General features: G+C 38.1%; 5 protein-coding genes across 5 annotated transcripts; 2 read left to right on the top strand and 3 right to left on the bottom strand.

Moving 5' to 3' along the window:
- Positions 1-1,667: 1,667 nt before the first annotated feature.
- On the bottom strand, positions 1,668-2,297 carry LOC108809827 (uncharacterized). The gene is made up of 2 exons (XM_056987381.1): positions 2,138-2,297; positions 1,668-2,024 (listed from the first exon to the last, which is right to left on the bottom strand). Exons 1-2 carry the CDS (start codon positions 2,222-2,224, stop codon positions 1,947-1,949), a joined length of 165 nt encoding a protein of 54 aa, XP_056843361.1. The 5' UTR covers positions 2,225-2,297; the 3' UTR covers positions 1,668-1,946.
- A 671-nt stretch (positions 2,298-2,968) lies between these two features.
- LOC108810334 (F-box protein At2g39490) lies at positions 2,969-4,592 on the top strand. Its single transcript, XM_018582455.2, has 3 exons — positions 2,969-3,843; positions 3,975-4,133; positions 4,204-4,592. Exons 1-3 carry the CDS (start codon positions 3,031-3,033, stop codon positions 4,405-4,407), a joined length of 1,176 nt encoding a protein of 391 aa, XP_018437957.2. The 5' UTR covers positions 2,969-3,030; the 3' UTR covers positions 4,408-4,592.
- A 2,474-nt stretch (positions 4,593-7,066) lies between these two features.
- Positions 7,067-13,758, top strand: LOC108811881 (ABC transporter B family member 6). The gene is made up of 11 exons (XM_018583989.2): positions 7,067-7,669; positions 8,238-8,292; positions 8,410-8,585; positions 8,705-8,905; positions 9,258-9,517; positions 9,615-9,925; positions 10,041-10,261; positions 10,355-10,695; positions 10,844-11,628; positions 11,725-11,966; positions 12,094-13,758. Exons 1-11 carry the CDS (start codon positions 7,262-7,264, stop codon positions 13,321-13,323), a joined length of 4,230 nt encoding a protein of 1,409 aa, XP_018439491.1. The 5' UTR covers positions 7,067-7,261; the 3' UTR covers positions 13,324-13,758.
- Positions 13,759-13,783: 25 nt separating this feature from the next.
- LOC108811892 (photosynthetic NDH subunit of lumenal location 1, chloroplastic) lies at positions 13,784-15,308 on the bottom strand. Its single transcript, XM_018583998.2, has 8 exons — positions 15,150-15,308; positions 15,003-15,084; positions 14,820-14,912; positions 14,657-14,730; positions 14,445-14,567; positions 14,283-14,354; positions 14,094-14,190; positions 13,784-13,994 (listed from the first exon to the last, which is right to left on the bottom strand). Exons 1-8 carry the CDS (start codon positions 15,204-15,206, stop codon positions 13,891-13,893), a joined length of 702 nt encoding a protein of 233 aa, XP_018439500.1. The 5' UTR covers positions 15,207-15,308; the 3' UTR covers positions 13,784-13,890.
- A 133-nt stretch (positions 15,309-15,441) lies between these two features.
- Positions 15,442-16,598, bottom strand: LOC108811893 (60S ribosomal protein L23a-1). Its single transcript, XM_018583999.2, has 4 exons — positions 16,512-16,598; positions 16,368-16,413; positions 15,758-16,121; positions 15,442-15,661 (listed from the first exon to the last, which is right to left on the bottom strand). The coding sequence occupies exons 2-4, from the start codon at positions 16,381-16,383 to the stop codon at positions 15,577-15,579; spliced, it is 465 nt and encodes a 154-aa protein (XP_018439501.1). The 5' UTR covers positions 16,384-16,413; positions 16,512-16,598; the 3' UTR covers positions 15,442-15,576.
- Between the last annotated feature and the right edge of the window lie 62 nt (positions 16,599-16,660).

Genomic DNA, 16,660 nt, shown 5'->3' with positions numbered 1-16,660 from the left:
CTTGAATTATGTAACACATCTTAAAACTCTTGTGGGTTTCCTACGTATATTGTTTCCAACACCTGGCCAAGTACACTTATATGTTATATAAACAATTGATTTATGTTGTTTTCTTTGCATACGTAATCTTAATCTCCAATCTCCATAAAAGTTTTTGAAAGTTAATGCTTTAGAGCACGAGCGTGATGTAATGCGGTGGTGGGTAATGGAGCATCAAATAAGCATTATATTTACATGGGACGATGTTTTAGAGGTTCTTCAGTTCTTGTTTGTTGCGATTTCTAATCGCCACATAAGAAAAGCATCTGAAAAAGATTTTGAACTTTAACGTGACAGCTTCTGTTATGAAAAGTCGGAGCTTCAAAGCATTCAATGTGTGGTGTTGTTTTCTTCGAATATTCTGAGTTGGTCATTTCAAGATCCTTTCACCATCGTACTTTTTTTTTGCCAAAAGAAATGGTTAAACCCAGGATCAATGATGACACAAGCCTAACTCCCGGGTGGAGGAATAGTCTACGGATAGACCCTTTCCTGGACATTCAAATGAATCGAAAGCAATAATTCATATCCGTGTGGCCGGTGGGATTTGAACCCGGATTCGCTTTTCACCATCGTACTTGACATTGACATATGTAAAGTACGAAAAAACAATTTTAGAGAACTTTGTCAAAAGCAGAAAGTTGAGTGAAATAACCTGAAATACAAATATTAAAAGAAATTAAATAAAGTGAGTTGTAGACTGTAGGCTTGTAGCGGAGGTAGAGTTGAGAAGCATATTTCTTATTCATAAAACAATATGCAACCATTTGGTTGATACATTATAAAAAAATAAAAAGAAAGAAATAATTGATATAGTATAAGAGAACTGATTATTGTATATACTTTAATGCTTATAAATGGGGAATTCAATATATTTTATATTTTATGGTATATTTAGAATTTTCTTTGAAAAAGATGAGAAGAACAAAATATGAAGAAAAAAAACAGAAAGAGGTGAGACTTGGACAGCTTACCAAAAATCTTTGAAATAATTCTCTCCCTTTTTAAAATGTGTAAAGTATTACTAATAAACTAAAATAACATTACCAAATTAGCTAGATATGCTATACAGAAGGAGTGTTAGCATTATAGCATGAACCAAAATATTAGATGTGAGAGAAAATAAATGGTTTAAATGGCGAATCGATTTGTGAGGAAAGAAACTCATAATCGATATGCCCTTGTCTTTAGCTTATAACGAAATAAACTCATAAATCATAATATACGCCCATCTCGAGGATTTTACGTCGTGCTGTATTGCCCGTTGGGTTGCCAGTGCGATACAACATGCATATTGGAACAATCCACATTAGTTAAGTTAAATGGGCCGACTCCATAAGCCAAACCCAACATAACTCCAACCCAGTAGATTATTTCAACGTCGACATTCTAGCTGTTTAAAGAAAAAAGAATTAAATCTTGTTTTGGTTGTGTTGGTTTTGGAACAATCCACATTAGTTAAGAATTAATGCCCATGTTCTAGCTGTTCTTGAGCAATATTGCTGATAGGAATCGGAGTACGATTATTTCTGATGGTTGATAGATTATGAAATTTTCACTGCCCAAGGACAAGCTCAGCTGTTGAGAGACCATATAAAATATGAGTCTGAATTTGCAATAACAAGAGAAACCATTCAAAGTCATCGCCCGTTTTAATGAAACATAATAACACATTCTACAGTATATCAATCTGTTTCTCTCTCAATCACTGTGTATTGAGACTTCTTGAAACTTCACTAGTACATGCTCTTACAGTCGATTAAGAGTCTTGAGCGAACAAAAACTAATTGCAGCATGATTTGATGTTTACTTATTAACCATATGACATTTGATGAAATATTTCAAAACAGATCTTAAACCATTCTTTAAGACACACACCAAAAAAAAATACAACTACATGGCCTGAATCATTTCTGGTCTTCTTCATCGATTGTTCCGAATTTCTGCTTAAAAGAATCTTGCCTCTGCAGCCACATCATGTGCCCCTGAGATTCAGTTACATAACGTTTCAATTCAAGATACGAGCTTCCAGAATCAATCAATCAATTCATGTGATCTATTTGTAAATTGGAAGAAAAGAACAGTGGGAATTAATTACCTGGAGACCAGCAGCCCAGGCGATGAGGAAGGAAGCTGCCCAGAATCTCTTGTCCTTGACTATCGTCTTCACATCGAAGCTCGCCATTAAACCCTTTCTTCCTTAAACCATGTCCTGTCTTCTTTAATCGATGCATCCAAAGTGGCTAGGTAAGCGTCTTGAATCTTGATACATCAAACCCACTGTAACGGCCCAAGCCAGTAAAACATCGTAAGCCCAATAATATTTTTTTTTTAAAAACGGAAAATGTAACCGGTAAGCAATGGAAAGAAAAAAAAATTGGATTCTGGACTGCAGGACTGGGGTATATTGATCGGTTAATAAAATTATTAAAAGTTTCTTCTTTTTTTTTTGAAAACATAAATTACTAAAAGTTGAAATTGATGCAATTGTGAAACAATCATATGAAAAACTAAGCCAAGAGTGGTTTTCTAATATTAATGCGTGGCTGACTAACAAAAAGGCATGGTTAATTGTAAAAGCATGAGTATTGATTATAAGCAAACAAATGTCCAGATTTTTTTTCTAAAAAAAATTGTCCTTTTCAGGGATCAAGAAAGTGCAGCCTATACTCGTCCTAATTGTTAAATAAGTACACATACGTTAGCGGTTAGCGCACCTTCAATACTCCGGTTAAACATTTAGATTGCTCCAAAACAGAATAATGATTAATGAAGTACATACGGATGAGGACATCTTAGAATGTGTGTACGTACGTATACGTATGAGCATCCATCGTATAATAATAAAAGAACGTATAAAAATTATATAAAAACTAATGAAGTGTGTCCAACAACAAAAGGAGCATGAACTTGGCCGAGATATCCAGATTTATATAAACCAAAACCCGTACGTACCATAGAAAGTACTTCTTCAAAAAAACCATTGAAATAATGCACAATACAATCACCATGTACGAACAAAACTCAGACATCATCTCGACCTTACCACTAGAGCTTCTCCTCTACATCATCAGCTTCATCCCTTTCGACTCCGCAAGACTAACCCCTTTCGTCTCCACGCGTTTTAGGTTTGTATGGAGCCAAGCCTTACTCGTTGCACACAGCCTTAACGGCTCCATCGAGGCAATCTCTCGCTTCATACACAACTTCGACGAACACGATCCGTCTAAAAATACTCGGAAGCTGGAGTTACACCTCGACAAGTCAACCTTCGTGTCAACTATTCTTGCACCCAATAACGTCATGCATATGAGTTTTGTCTATGGTGGTTCTAAGGAAGAAGATAGTTTCTGCTGGCGTATTCAGACTCAAGATCAGATCCCAAAACGTGTCGAGTCAAGAGGTTTCTTGGTGAAGACACTTTGTTTAGACTCGGTCTATTCGTTAACCCACGAGGTTGTTTCCTCCATGGTGCTGGATTTTTCTTTGCTTGAGAACCTCAAGATCTGTGGTTGCAAGGGGTTGACTTCTCTCACTATTGATTCACCATCTAAGCTTCTTCACTTGTCGATCTCGGGTTGCACCAAGCTGAGATATCTCGATATCCGATCAACTAAGCTTAAAACTCTTCATTACCAAGGGTTTCTACCTTCGATCAAGATCCATGAACATTTTAACTTGACCAATGCGGTTTTCGACGTAAGACAAGGCCCAAACTATTGCAACAATGCTTTAGACATCGGTCCTCTCTTGCTGATCATCAAGAACTCTCAATCTCTTACACTTTGCAGATGGATGTTCGAGGTAACAAAGATAATATCTATTATTTTTGTCTTACGATTAAAAAATTATATTTATCATGCGTTTCATTGTTAATTTTTGATAATAGTGTTATACCACATTTATAATTCATCTATTACTGTTTTTGTCTATAGGAACTAATCAATCCATCGATATCCTCTTCTTGGACATCATTCCAGTTCTACAAGTTACATGACTTGCGGTGGATTGATAACTCGATGAAACAAGAAAACATCAATTCACTAATCTCTTTTCTCAAATTTTGCCCTTCAATCGAGCGCATCTTCATCACTGTAAGTGTCAATCATCTAAAGTCTTTGTTAGTTCAAGTCTTTGATTCTAACAACTTATATTATTTTGAAGATCGATACAAATACTTATAGTTCAAAAGAAGAAACTACTGTTAATGATTACTATGGGAGAAAGCATGCAAGAGTACTAAGAAACTTAAAACTGGTCAAGTTGGAAGGATCAAAGAGTGAAGAGGGCAAGAATCAACTAATATTGGCTCTACAGGAGGTAGTCGATATCAATCAGCCTCTGCTTATACTGTCTTCGTTTCCTTGAAATCAAATCAAATTAGGAACAGGAACTACAAAATCTTTATGTCTAAAGTTACACGCATGAGCATGATTTAATTAAATTGCTGCTATTCGTGGGTTTATATTACTCGTTGTACAAGGAAACCTCGTCAAAGTAAAACTCAGACCGGGCTGTTTTGTCATGATTCAACGATTAATGAGTTTCACCAGTACTTAATATTATAATGTGTACTATGATATCTGACATAAAAACATAGATGTTGGCAGCAGAAACACCAACAATGATTTTCACATGCATGTGTATGTAGATGTATGACTATATATATGTGATAGTAATATGAGTTGTGTTAATTCATAATTATTTCTCGTAGACTTGCAACTTAAAGCCTATACTGGCCAAAATATATCGTATAGGTGAAATATCGTTTTCAATCCATGTGCGTGGCTTTTGTTCTTGACCTGTTCAAAAGAGGCATGTAATGAATCTTCCTCTCTGTCAACCAAAGAAAAGCGTGCATACCACAAGTCATTCTTAATAGATTAGCCCTAGACCAGACCATTTTGATTACCTCATCATGTTTGATCATTTGTAAAAAACAATCAATCTAATAATCTTTTCGACTTTGACTATAGATTTTGATCGGGTTGACTAAAGGCCAAACATTGTTTGGTCAGTACCAAACCCCAAATGGCTCACACATGCCTGGTGCTATAAAACTTTCAAATGACAGTTGAACAAAGACAACCAAGTGTCAATACTATATAACCGTAGAAAAATAGAAACATAGCTTTTCGTTTCAATTATACTATCTTTAAGAATGTCTTTCCAACTACAATCAACATATTATATTATAGATCTCCTCAACTACATGTATTCTATTAGAATTTAACTATATAGTGTTTGTATATCTATTAGTTAGATTCTATAGAAGTATTTAATTAGGATATATGTTTTAATAAAAACAGTGAAATAAAAATACCCGTATTATTTGATAATTTTGGGTTTTCAGACAGATTTTTATTGAATGACTTTTATTTCTTAACATAGTAGTCAGTCAACGTTATGATTTAAATGAAGTGTAGATTACAAGTCGTTAAGAAAATGAAGTGTAGATTACAAAACATCCAAAAGATTGTGGACATTTTAGGGACTACGAATAAATGCACTGATCATTGTAAAAATAAACGAACATAAATATATCTGACTAAGTTGAAAAGAACAGGGGAAAGAACAGTGAATGCTGAAGTGGATTCAGAGCATTTTATAAAAAAATGATCTGATCTCAGATAATTTTTCTATGCAACACTCAACCATGTCAAACATGGTTGAGTGGTAAGACAGATTTGTAAAAATACTAAACACTTTGAATTCGAAACTTGCCATCTAAGATTTATTTATTTGTGTGGTAAGATAAAAAAAACATACTACCATGTCATTAGTTTATTTGTTTAATCAACATGCGTGGAGTTTTTACTTTTGCTAAAGATCAAGAAAAAGGTAGATATTTTAACAAAAGAGGGAACAGATCAGATGCACTGGCAGGGAAAAGAGAGTCTCCATCCATACTGCCTCAATGATATATACCTGCCCCCACTGGGTAAGGCTACCCTCACAAGTCGTATCACCTTCTCTTTCATCACCCGCACCTTACCTTGCTCTTCTAGTAGTCTTCGACAGCTAAAATGGTAAGAAACGCTGACAGCTATTGTTGCATGCATCTCTTCACGGCACACCAACCAAAACGCACATTTTTCCAAGCTTCTACAATTTTTTTTTTCTCTCGTGGAGTATATTGTTACATTACATCTATTACCATTTACCAATACGAGTTTTCACTTCTTACGTAACTAAAGATAATGTTTGGTAATTACGATGGGTTTGGTACTGGTTGGATTAGTATTGGTTAGATTTATTTATTTAACTTTTGACATACAAAAGAAAATACTTCAGGGAACGTAATTCTCGTGATATGTATGGTTTGGTTGGAGCACGAATATATAATGTTTATTTTGAAGATAAAGTTTGAAACGATTCAATATTAACGTCAATCAATTAAGCCAGCAAGACAACTGCCTTATATACAGTAATGAACAGAACAATTTATTCAGCTTCATCAACCATAGATATAATCTTATATCTCACCACATCGACATATGACCACTAGTTAATATGATAAAGATCGAAGTTTGGTAACTGTTAGGCATATGGCGGTGACCTAACCACCACCTCCTTCTCTCAGTATCCAAGACTAGAAGTAGAGAAATGAGTTAAAGTCAAATCAAATCAAAATTAAGCCGTTAATCTTTTAAATCATCACGAACATAAAGAAAATAATTTATTTAACAATGACTTTTATGATTCAACATTTAACTCTTAAGATTTTTCCCGATCAATAATCAAGAAGAAAAAAACGAAAAATACCTGAGAAACAATAATAAAACAAAAAAAAAAACTCGTCGCCGTAGTTGACCATCAGCACCCTCCCCGGAGTATTAATTAATACAAAACACACTTATTTAAAATATGAACATTACATTTTCTTAATAATAATGTTTTTTTTGGACAACTTTCTTAATAATAATAATGTAAAATAAAAAAACTAGCGTTACATCAGGTGACACACACATACACACACACACACCAAGACTTGTCTACCTGTCACTTTATTTCATTTCAAAAACCCAAAAAATTAAAAAAATAAAACTTTCTTCTTTTAAAAATAGAGAAAATCAATATTTACCGGAAAATCGATATCTTCGCCGATTTCGGACCTTTTCTTCCTCCCACCAAACAGATCCGGCGAGAGATTTCAAAAAAAAAAATTTCGAAACCCTAGGAACGAGACGGAGGGTTTAATTTATCAATCCCCGTCGTCGCTATGATGGTCTCACGAGGCTTATTCGGATGGTCTCCGCCGCACATACAGCCCTTAACCCCCGTCTCGGAGGTCTCCGAGCCTCCCGAGTCTCCCTCCCCCTACCTCGATCCCGGAGCCGAGAACAACGGCGGCGGCGCGGGGATGGCGACGCAGGCGGAGGAGGACGAGGAGATGGAGGAGCAGGAGGAGATGGAGCCTCCTCCCGCCGCCGTTCCCTTCTCCCAGCTCTTCGCCTGCGCTGATCGGTTCGATTGGGTGCTCATGGTGCTCGGATCTGTGGCCGCCGCTGCTCATGGCACTGCGCTGATTGTTTACTTGCACTACTTCGCGAAGATTGTTCAGGTGCTTGCGTACACGGCTGAGTCGGGGCATAGGTTACCCGATGACCAGTTCAATCGCCTTGTCGAGGTATATGTCAGGCTTGTTGTGGGGTTTAGGGGATTTCTCAATTTTCCATGAGGTTAAAAGGTTTAGGCTTTTTCTTGTTTTGAGCTATTGCAAGTTTAGGGCTTTAGGTTAAAGGTTAAAGCTTTAGGCTTGTCTTGTTGGAGCTATATAGTTTTGCGATGTGTACTGAAAACGAAATCTTTTCTCCTTCGGAGCTGTTAGTGTTAAGTAACGTTCCTGCGAAGTTTTTGAACGTTTGGACATGTCAGGGATGTTATCTCCATAGAGTTTGTGTCACTCATTGGTCATAAATGTATTAGGTTAAGAGATGAACATGTGAGCGTAGTCAAATAATTTAACAAGGTAGTTTCTTTAGCGTTGATGCTACATTTCCTGAACTAAGCATGCTTTAGCATCTTTCTAAAGTTGTCTTGCTCGACTTGTGGCAACTATATTCATGTTAGCTTGTTAGCGGAATATCTCTAGGGATTTCTATGAATGCTCTTGTTCAACTTCATCTGTCATGAAAAATTGGCAATGGTCCTGAAATATTGTGCCCTTTCTAAGTTATCTATGCCCTTTTGTGCAGCTTTCGCTGACCATTGTATACATTGCTGGGGGTGTTTTCGTATCTGGCTGGATTGGTAAGTTCACCTTTGCTTAAAACTATGCATCTATAGCCTTGCTGTGTTTTTTGTTTCGTCAATTACAGTGATGCTATTAGCTGCGACTATAATTAATTAATTTTTTCTTTGTTATAGAGGTGTCTTGCTGGATACTGACTGGAGAGAGGCAGACTGCTGTGATTAGGTCAAAGTATGTCCAAGTACTACTGAATCAGGATATGAGTTTCTTTGATACATATGGGAATAACGGGGATATAGTAAGCCAAGTGCTGAGTGATGTTCTTCTCATTCAGTCCGCTCTAAGCGAAAAAGTATGTTTAATTTTTTTTTTAATCTGGTTTCAAGTTTGCTTCCATATATCTTTAGTTTTGCAAGGATTGATACGTTTTCTGGCATTTCTTTAATCTTTTTGATCTTGGACATACCCCAGGTTGGAAATTACATTCATAACATGGCAACATTTATCAGTGGTCTTGTTATCGGTTTTGTCAACTGCTGGGAAATTGCGCTCATTACGTTAGCCACTGGTCCTTTCATTGTTGCGGCAGGAGGAATATCTAATATATTTCTCCACAGACTTGCTGAGAATATTCAAGATGCTTATGCTGAAGCCGCCAGCATTGCTGAACAGGTACTATAATTGATGAACTTTGGGGAACATTTTGGAGATAGTAGTGTTTACCTTTATATGATAGGTTTGGATTTTTTTGGTTACTTGTCTTGGTTAAATGCGGCTGTCTTGCTATCTGGAGAATCATCCGAACATATTACCCCAGTCGTGGCTTCGTTTTGTTATGTTAGGATGCGTGTATATCATTTTAGCATTCACAACTTAATAAATTGCATCAACTTAGATCTTAGGATCTATAACTTTGTTATGTTGCGATGCATACCAGTTACATGCTCGCTAGTTCTGATGTGTACATGTTCTTCTGAAATGTATCAATTTTCTAACGCTTAAAAGGATTTTTATATATATGCAGGCGGTCTCGTACATTAGGACGTTGTATGCCTTTACAAATGAAACTCTTGCAAAATACTCTTATGCAACTTCTCTCCAAGCAACTCTGAGATATGGTATTTTGATAAGTCTTGTGCAAGGACTTGGACTTGGATTTACTTATGGGCTTGCTATATGTTCATGTGCTCTCCAACTTTGGATTGGTCGGTTCTTTGTTATTCATGGAAGGGCGACTGGTGGAGAAATTATTACAGCCCTCTTTGCTGTTATTTTAAGCGGGCTGTAAGCTTCAGATTCCACTTTTACTGCTTGTATCTTTCTTCTCCATTTTCTGTGTACACATTGATTTGCTAATTATATTCATATTGTGCGGTTGCAGGGGTTTAAATCAAGCTGCTACAAACTTTTATTCATTTGATCAAGGAAGGATTGCAGCATACAGGCTTTTTGAGATGATAAGTCGTTCATCATCTGGGACTAACCAAGAGGGTACTGTTTTGTCTGGCGTTGAAGGAAATATTGAGTTTCGGAACGTGTATTTCAGCTATTTGTCACGACCTGAAATTCCAGTATTGAGTGGATTTTACCTCACCGTGCCTGCTAAGAAAGCTGTCGCACTTGTTGGTAGAAATGGTTCTGGAAAAAGCAGCATTATTCCTCTAATGGAACGGTTTTATGATCCTACACTAGGTATTATGATGTGATATAAATGTGTATCAATATTTTTATTCTAGTCCTCCTTGAATACTCACCTGAGGCGGAGACTATTATAAGCTGAATAGATCTGTGGTTTTATTTTATACAGGAGAGGTTCTACTTGATGGGGAAAATATTAAAAATCTGAAGTTAGAGTGGCTGAGAAGCCAAATAGGCCTGGTGACGCAGGAGCCTGCTTTGCTTAGCTTGAGCATAAGAGAGAATATTGCATATGGCCGGGATGCTACTCCGGATCAGATAGAGGAGGCAGCTAAAAAAGCTCGTGCGCACACATTTATTAGCTCACTTGAAAAAGGATATGAAACTCAGGTAACCATTCAGTGTAAAGTTTATAATTAAGTATTGCAATTTTGTTGATTCTTTTTTCAATTTAAAAGTTGGAAATGACTTCTTTGTCTCTAGGTTGGGAAGGTTGGTTTAACGCTGACGGAGGAGCAGAAAATAAAACTTTCGATTGCTAGAGCTGTACTCTTAGATCCAAAAATACTGCTACTTGATGAGGTCACTGGAGGACTAGACTTTGAAGCTGAAAGAGTTGTCCAAGAAGCTCTTGATCTTCTAATGTTGGGACGGTCAACCATAATAATAGCTCGACGGTTAAGTCTGATAAGAAATGCTGACTATATTGCTGTAATGGAAGAGGGTCAGCTACTCGAAATGGGTACACATGATGAATTAATCAACCTTGGTAATTTGTATGCTGAGCTTCTGAAATGTGAAGAAGCGACAAAGCTACCCAGACGGTATGATTCTCCAGCCAAACATGTGTATCTAACAACTTGACAAGTCTTTTGTGTACTTAACGTCATGGTTGAATATATTTTATCCGACTGCTATTAATTTGTAATGAACCATGTAAAAGTTGACTTTGAAATTTTTATCTTTTTACAGGATGCCAGTTAGGAACTACAACGATTCTGCTGGGTTCCAGCCTGAGAGGGATTCTTCAGCTGGTCGTGGCTTCCAAGAACCATCATCACCCAAAATGGCCAAGTCTCCATCGCTTCAGAGAGGTCACAATGTTTTCCGCCCCCAGGAAATGTACTTTAACAGTGAAGAATCACCCAATGATCATAGCCCTGCTCCAGAGAAAATGGGAGAAAATGGCTCGTCTTTGGATGTCGCTGATAAGGAACCAACCATTAAAAGACAAGATAGTTTTGAGATGCGGTTACCAGAACTACCAAAAATTGACATTCAGTGTCCACAACGTCAGAAATCAAATGGTTCAGATCCGGAGTCCCCTATATCACCCCTTCTGATATCAGATCCCCAAAATGAGCGCTCCCATTCACAGACATTTAGCCGCCCTCATGGTCATTCTGATGACACTTCAGCAAATGTGATGGTGGCCAAGGACTCTCAACAGAAGGAGTCACCTTCAGTTTGGAAGTTAGCACAGCTTAGTTTTCCAGAGTGGCTATATGCTGTATTAGGAAGTATTGGTGCGGCCATCTTTGGTTCTTTCAACCCTCTTTTAGCTTACGTCATTGCATTGGTAGTGACGGCGTACTATACTAGCAAGGGAAGCCACCTGCGTGAGGAGGTTGACAAGTGGTGCTTGATCATTGCTGGTATGGGAGTAGTCACAGTTGCTGCAAATTTCTTGCAGCATTTCTACTTTGGTATTATGGGGGAGAAAATGACGGAGCGAGTGCGAAGGATGATGTTCTCAGGTACTGCATTATTTTCTTCTTTATTTAATTAAGTGCACTGTGCACTACATGCTTTTACTTGCCTGCCTCGTTTCATTATTTTTGTCTGATGAACAGCGATGCTGCGTAACGAAGTTGGGTGGTTTGACGAAGAAGAGAATAGTCCAGATACGCTATCCATGCGCTTAGCAAATGATGCCACTTTTGTCCGAGCTGCCTTCAGCAACAGGCTTTCGATACTAATTCAGGATAGTTTTGCTGTTATCGTTGCCATTCTTATAGGGTTGCTGCTCGGTTGGCGTTTGGCCCTTGTTGCATTGGCAACTTTGCCGGTACTAACTCTCTCTGCCATTGCTCAGGTTTGTTTCGTTTCTTACTCTTCCTCACAAACCCGTTTCCGGTTCAGTAGTCACACGCTTAGCTTATAGTAATAAGTATTTGTCTATTCTCCTGACGTTGGTTTCTAATAACCCTCAAAATTTCCAGAAACTTTGGCTTGCTGGATTCTCAAAGGGCATCCAGGAGATGCATAGAAAGGCGTCTCTAGTACTCGAGGATGCTGTCAGAAACATATATACTGTTGTTGCTTTCTGTGCCGGTAACAAGGTGATGGAACTCTACAGACTGCAACTTCAACGGATACTCAAGCAGAGCTTTCTCCACGGGATGGCTATTGGCTTTGCGTTTGGCTTCTCACAGTTTCTCCTCTTCGCCTGCAATGCTCTCCTCCTCTGGTACACGGCATTTTCAGTTCACCGCGGATATATGAAGTTGTCAACGGCCCTAACCGAGTACATGGTTTTCTCCTTCGCTACATTTGCCCTTGTCGAGCCATTCGGATTAGCACCTTACATTCTCAAGCGCCGCAAGTCTCTCGCTTCAGTATTTGAAATCATAGATCGAGTGCCTACAATCGAACCTGATGATACCTCAGCTCTTAGCCCCCCTAACGTCTATGGAAGCATTGAACTGAAACACATCGACTTCTGCTACCCAACTCGCCCGGAAGTGTTGGTACTAAGCAACTTCAGTCTCAAAGTCAACGGGGGACAAACAGTAGCTGTGGTTGGTGTTTCTGGCTCTGGAAAAAGCACAATCATATCATTGATCGAGAGATACTACGATCCAGTCGCTGGTCAGGTCTTCTTAGACGGGAGAGACTTAAAGTCATATAACTTGAGATGGTTAAGAAGCCATATGGGTCTGATTCAACAAGAACCCATAATATTTTCCACGACGATCAGAGAAAACATTATCTACGCAAGGCATAATGCGAGTGAAGCTGAGATGAAGGAAGCTGCAAGAATCGCAAATGCACACCATTTCATCAGCAGCTTACCTCACGGTTACGACACACATATCGGGATGAGAGGTGTTGAACTTACGCAAGGACAGAAACAGAGAATTGCTATAGCTCGAGTAGTGCTGAAGAATGCTCCGATATTGCTGATCGATGAAGCGAGCTCGTCTATTGAATCTGAGTCAAGCCGTGTTGTGCAGGAAGCTCTTGATACCTTGATAATGGGGAACAAAACAACGATTCTGATAGCGCATAGAGCGGCGATGATGAGACACGTGGATAACATTGTTGTTCTCAATGGAGGCAAAATAGTTGAAGAAGGTACGCATGATGCTTTAGCGGGTAAGAATGGATTGTATGTGCGCTTGATGCAACCACATTTTGGCAAAGGTCTACGCCAACATCGACTGATCTAAAGATAGATTGAAGTCTGACACATAACACGATCATGTGATGCCATGGGATATACTATTATCGCAGTCTGATCAAAGGCTTATCAGTCAGAGGATTACAAAGCAAATGAGTAGAAGTTGTACAACCACGGTTAGTTTCTGTAAGCAAAGTAGGAGCGTGTAGACGTAGATTCCCCATATTCTTTCAGGAGAGAAAGCAATGAAGAAGTAGGACTGTGTTTATTCATTGCTTGGTCTCTTAAGGTATATCATTTTGTTTATTGAAACTGAAGATTAGAGGAAGTTGGTTTGTTTTTGTTGTTGCTGTGAGTGGGTTTAGGTGGAGAATGTGTAATGGTTAGGAAGAAAGAGAACAAAAAGGCGTCTGTTTTGTAAATACATTTGTATCCAACTTTTATTTTGCCTGTGCTTTTTAATGCAAGTTTGATTGAAATTTCATCTCTATTATTGAACCAAAACATCATTGGAGTTGTAGAGAATATAAGAATATCAACTGAAATCTACATACAGTTTTGTAACCGACAGAGAGTATAGATAAAGAGTAACAGAAGATTTGTTTATTGTCTCTTGTCAAATCTGAAGAATCTTCAAAGAGTCGGCAACAACTTGAAGCTGCTTCTTGACTTTCCTCCATCTTCTCTCGTTTGCTCCAACTATGAGTGTGTAGTATCTGTCTGCAACATCAAAACCAATCGACCACTTTGTTAGTCCTCACTTTCTTCTCTCATTCATCAGCGAAGCTAAGTCATATCTTTGTATAATCTAAAGCTTACTGTTTCCAACAGCCACAGTTGCAAAAGAAGTGGTTGCATAGATGGGAGTTCTTAGTCCATACTCAAATGTGTAATAGCTCCTTCCATCCTCCACCCTCTGCATTTTTAAACTTTTTCTTTATAAAGATCCAATCTCTCAAAACTTTGACTATTCTTTAAGATGTATCAACAAATAGGTGGTGATTCTACCTCTTTCATATCATAGATGGTAGCTACTTGATTTGGTGCTGCAAACTTATGCTTCACTAGATCATAAACCACCTGATTAAGACGCAAGAATGCAGAACCAATGTGAAATCTTTCAAATGATATATAGAGAGAAAGAGGAACAGTAAGATGTGTATTACATACCTCATCCATTGGACCCACTTCGCGGATGTCTGTTTTCTCTGTTGGTATGAACCTGACACGAACATTCTGCAGCTGCAAATATCTATCCTTGAAGGCTGAATCATGTGCCCTGAAGTCAAATTCCTATATACAAAGATCATCTCAGAGCTTATACTTATTCAGTTAAGCTTTCATCCTTGCAACTAGTAGAAACAAAGCCATAGCTTACCCACCCTCCAGTCTGATGGGTAATAATACGAATAACCATCTTCTCTATCCACAAAAGCAGAGTAGCTTTTTGGTACCTCTGCAGAAACATTACAAGACCAAACAAAGTTAATGCTTTTGGTTCCAAAAAGAATGAACAAGAAGAGAGTCAGTTTTTGGCAAGATTGCCTTCAGCAAGAAGCAAAGTTGCTGGAACTGAAGTTGCCAATAAAGTTCCTACTCCCACAAGAGCTTGCCTTCTCTTCCAGTTGCTTCCATTTCCTTTTTTTGGTAAGATATTCTCAGAATCAGTTCAAGGCCAATGTAGTGGAACGTGAGAAGAACAATGTCAACAAGAGTTTGGTTTCTTACTATTCTCCGAGGAGTCAAGACTGCTGCCGGATGAAAGTGAACAACAAGCTCTGAGTGATGGGTTTGGACAGAGAATATCTGTCTGATAAAGAAAAATGTTTATAATCAGAAACCTAGATAAAGATGAATAGGAGCAGTGTTACTAACCTTGTGCGAGATTGTTGGTGAAACACAAAAGCGGATTGAGAGTGAAGAGACTGCCATAATGGCCACCAAAGTCTATAGATGATCAATGTTCATTGCCTTAAGTTTTGTCTGTTCGGATAAGAGACTTCTGTTTTTTTTTTGTTTTTTGTCATCATTCAATTTTCTCCATTCATATTAACATGTGGATAATAAAAAAATCCAAACAAACATGTGGTGCCAAATTAGTTAAAGAGATTGTATTTGTATATTTGCATTTCAGAAGTTTGCGAGTTATAATGATAAGATTGTTAAGAAGCAAAAGAAACATAGAACTTGAATTCAACATTAAACGACGATGGTAGATAATAAATATCTCAATGCAAAACTGGAGTCTACAAGAAAGTGACAAAAACACTGTTTCACAATAGTAGAGAGAGGTAGATAAAACTTAGATGATGCCAATCTTGTTAGCAACATCCAAAGCATCATAGTCCGGTGTAAGCCTAACGTAAGCCTTCTTCGTTCCATCAGGCCTGCAACAACAAAACCAAACACAAACATTATGTCAAACACACTGTAAGAAACACAATCAAACCAAGAAAGAAAACTTCTGCTTTTCACATATATACCTGATGAGGGTGTTAACTTTCTTGGTCTGAATGTCGTACATTTTCTTAACAGCATCTTTGATCTTCTTCTTATCGGCACGAATGTCAACAATGAAGACAAGAGTGTTGTTGTCCTCGATCTTCTTCATCGCAGACTCAGTGGTGAGTGGGTACTTGAGGATACCGTAATGGTCCAACTTGTTCCTTGGAGTAGCACTGATTCTCGGGTACTTGGGGTCTCTAGCCTTGGTCAAGGTCTTCGGCCTGTGGAAGGTGACCTTTGTCCTGATCTTCTTGTCCTTCTTCTTGAAGGCTTGGCCAGACTTCACTGCCTTCGCAGCCTTCAAGGCCTTGGCCTTTGGGTCGGCCTTCTTAGTGGTATCAACTGCAATAATAACATCAAAACTTAAAATGCTTACAGAACATAACTGCATATCCTTCAGACATAAAAGCTCATTTGGACACTATCTCTAAGTGAAGCTAAGTGATTATAAACCATTAAGCTAAAAGACCAGTTAATTGCATCTAACAAAAAAGTCTTGTTTAAGAGATTCATATTCCATCAAAGTCCAGTAAGTAATTCAACAAAAAGAAACGTATTGAATCTTGTTATCAACGTCAAAGATCATACCTTTAGCCGGAGACATTGCTTCTGAACGATCCTTCCGACACTAAATCTGTCAGAACAAAAACCAAACTCAGTTAGAGATTTAGCTATGAAATGTACGACGGATACAGAACAAACGCATTTGAGGCGGAAAGAAGACGGTCGAACCTGGAGAGAGGTTGAAGCAGCTGAAACCCTAATTCATTTCGCAGCGGCGGGCACTTATATTATGAAAGCCAAGAAAACCCTAGATTACTTGGGCCTTTAATATTCTCATGGGCCTTTTATCGTAAAAGCTCAAATTAAAATTTACCCGC

The sequence above is a fragment of the Raphanus sativus genome, chromosome 6, assembly GCF_000801105.2.
Source record: "Raphanus sativus cultivar WK10039 chromosome 6, ASM80110v3, whole genome shotgun sequence".
Taxonomy (NCBI): Eukaryota; Viridiplantae; Streptophyta; class Magnoliopsida; order Brassicales; family Brassicaceae; genus Raphanus; species Raphanus sativus.
This window is presented reverse-complemented; position numbering and strand designations above follow the sequence as displayed.

Bases quoted from the DNA above. Each gene is read 5' to 3' on its own strand.
- LOC108809827 (XM_056987381.1), bottom strand. From the start codon at position 2,224: ATGGCGAGCTTCGATGTGAAGACGATAGTCAAGGACAAGAGATTCTGG. The intron at 2,025-2,137 runs GTAATTAATTCC...ACTGAATCTCAG, and splicing joins CCTGGGCTGCTGGTCTCCAG to GGGCACATGATGTGGCTGCA.
- LOC108810334 (XM_018582455.2), top strand. From the start codon at position 3,031: ATGCACAATACAATCACCATGTACGAACAAAACTCAGACATCATCTCG. The intron at 3,844-3,974 runs GTAACAAAGATA...TTTTGTCTATAG, and splicing joins TTTGCAGATGGATGTTCGAG to GAACTAATCAATCCATCGAT. The intron at 4,134-4,203 runs GTAAGTGTCAAT...ATTATTTTGAAG, and splicing joins TCGAGCGCATCTTCATCACT to ATCGATACAAATACTTATAG.
- LOC108811881 (XM_018583989.2), top strand. From the start codon at position 7,262: ATGATGGTCTCACGAGGCTTATTCGGATGGTCTCCGCCGCACATACAG. The intron at 8,293-8,409 runs GTAAGTTCACCT...TCTTTGTTATAG, and splicing joins TTTCGTATCTGGCTGGATTG to AGGTGTCTTGCTGGATACTG. The intron at 11,629-11,724 runs GTACTGCATTAT...TCTGATGAACAG, and splicing joins GCGAAGGATGATGTTCTCAG to CGATGCTGCGTAACGAAGTT.
- LOC108811893 (XM_018583999.2), bottom strand. The intron at 15,662-15,757 runs GTATATATGTGA...TTGTTGTTGCAG, and splicing joins AAAGTTAACACCCTCATCAG to GCCTGATGGAACGAAGAAGG.
- LOC108811892 (XM_018583998.2), bottom strand. From the start codon at position 15,206: ATGGCAGTCTCTTCACTCTCAATCCGCTTTTGTGTTTCACCAACAATC. The intron at 14,568-14,656 runs GTGGGTAAGCTA...CTTTGTATATAG, and splicing joins ATTACCCATCAGACTGGAGG to GAATTTGACTTCAGGGCACA. The intron at 13,995-14,093 runs GTAAGCTTTAGA...TTGATGTTGCAG, and splicing joins AACTGTGGCTGTTGGAAACA to ACAGATACTACACACTCATA.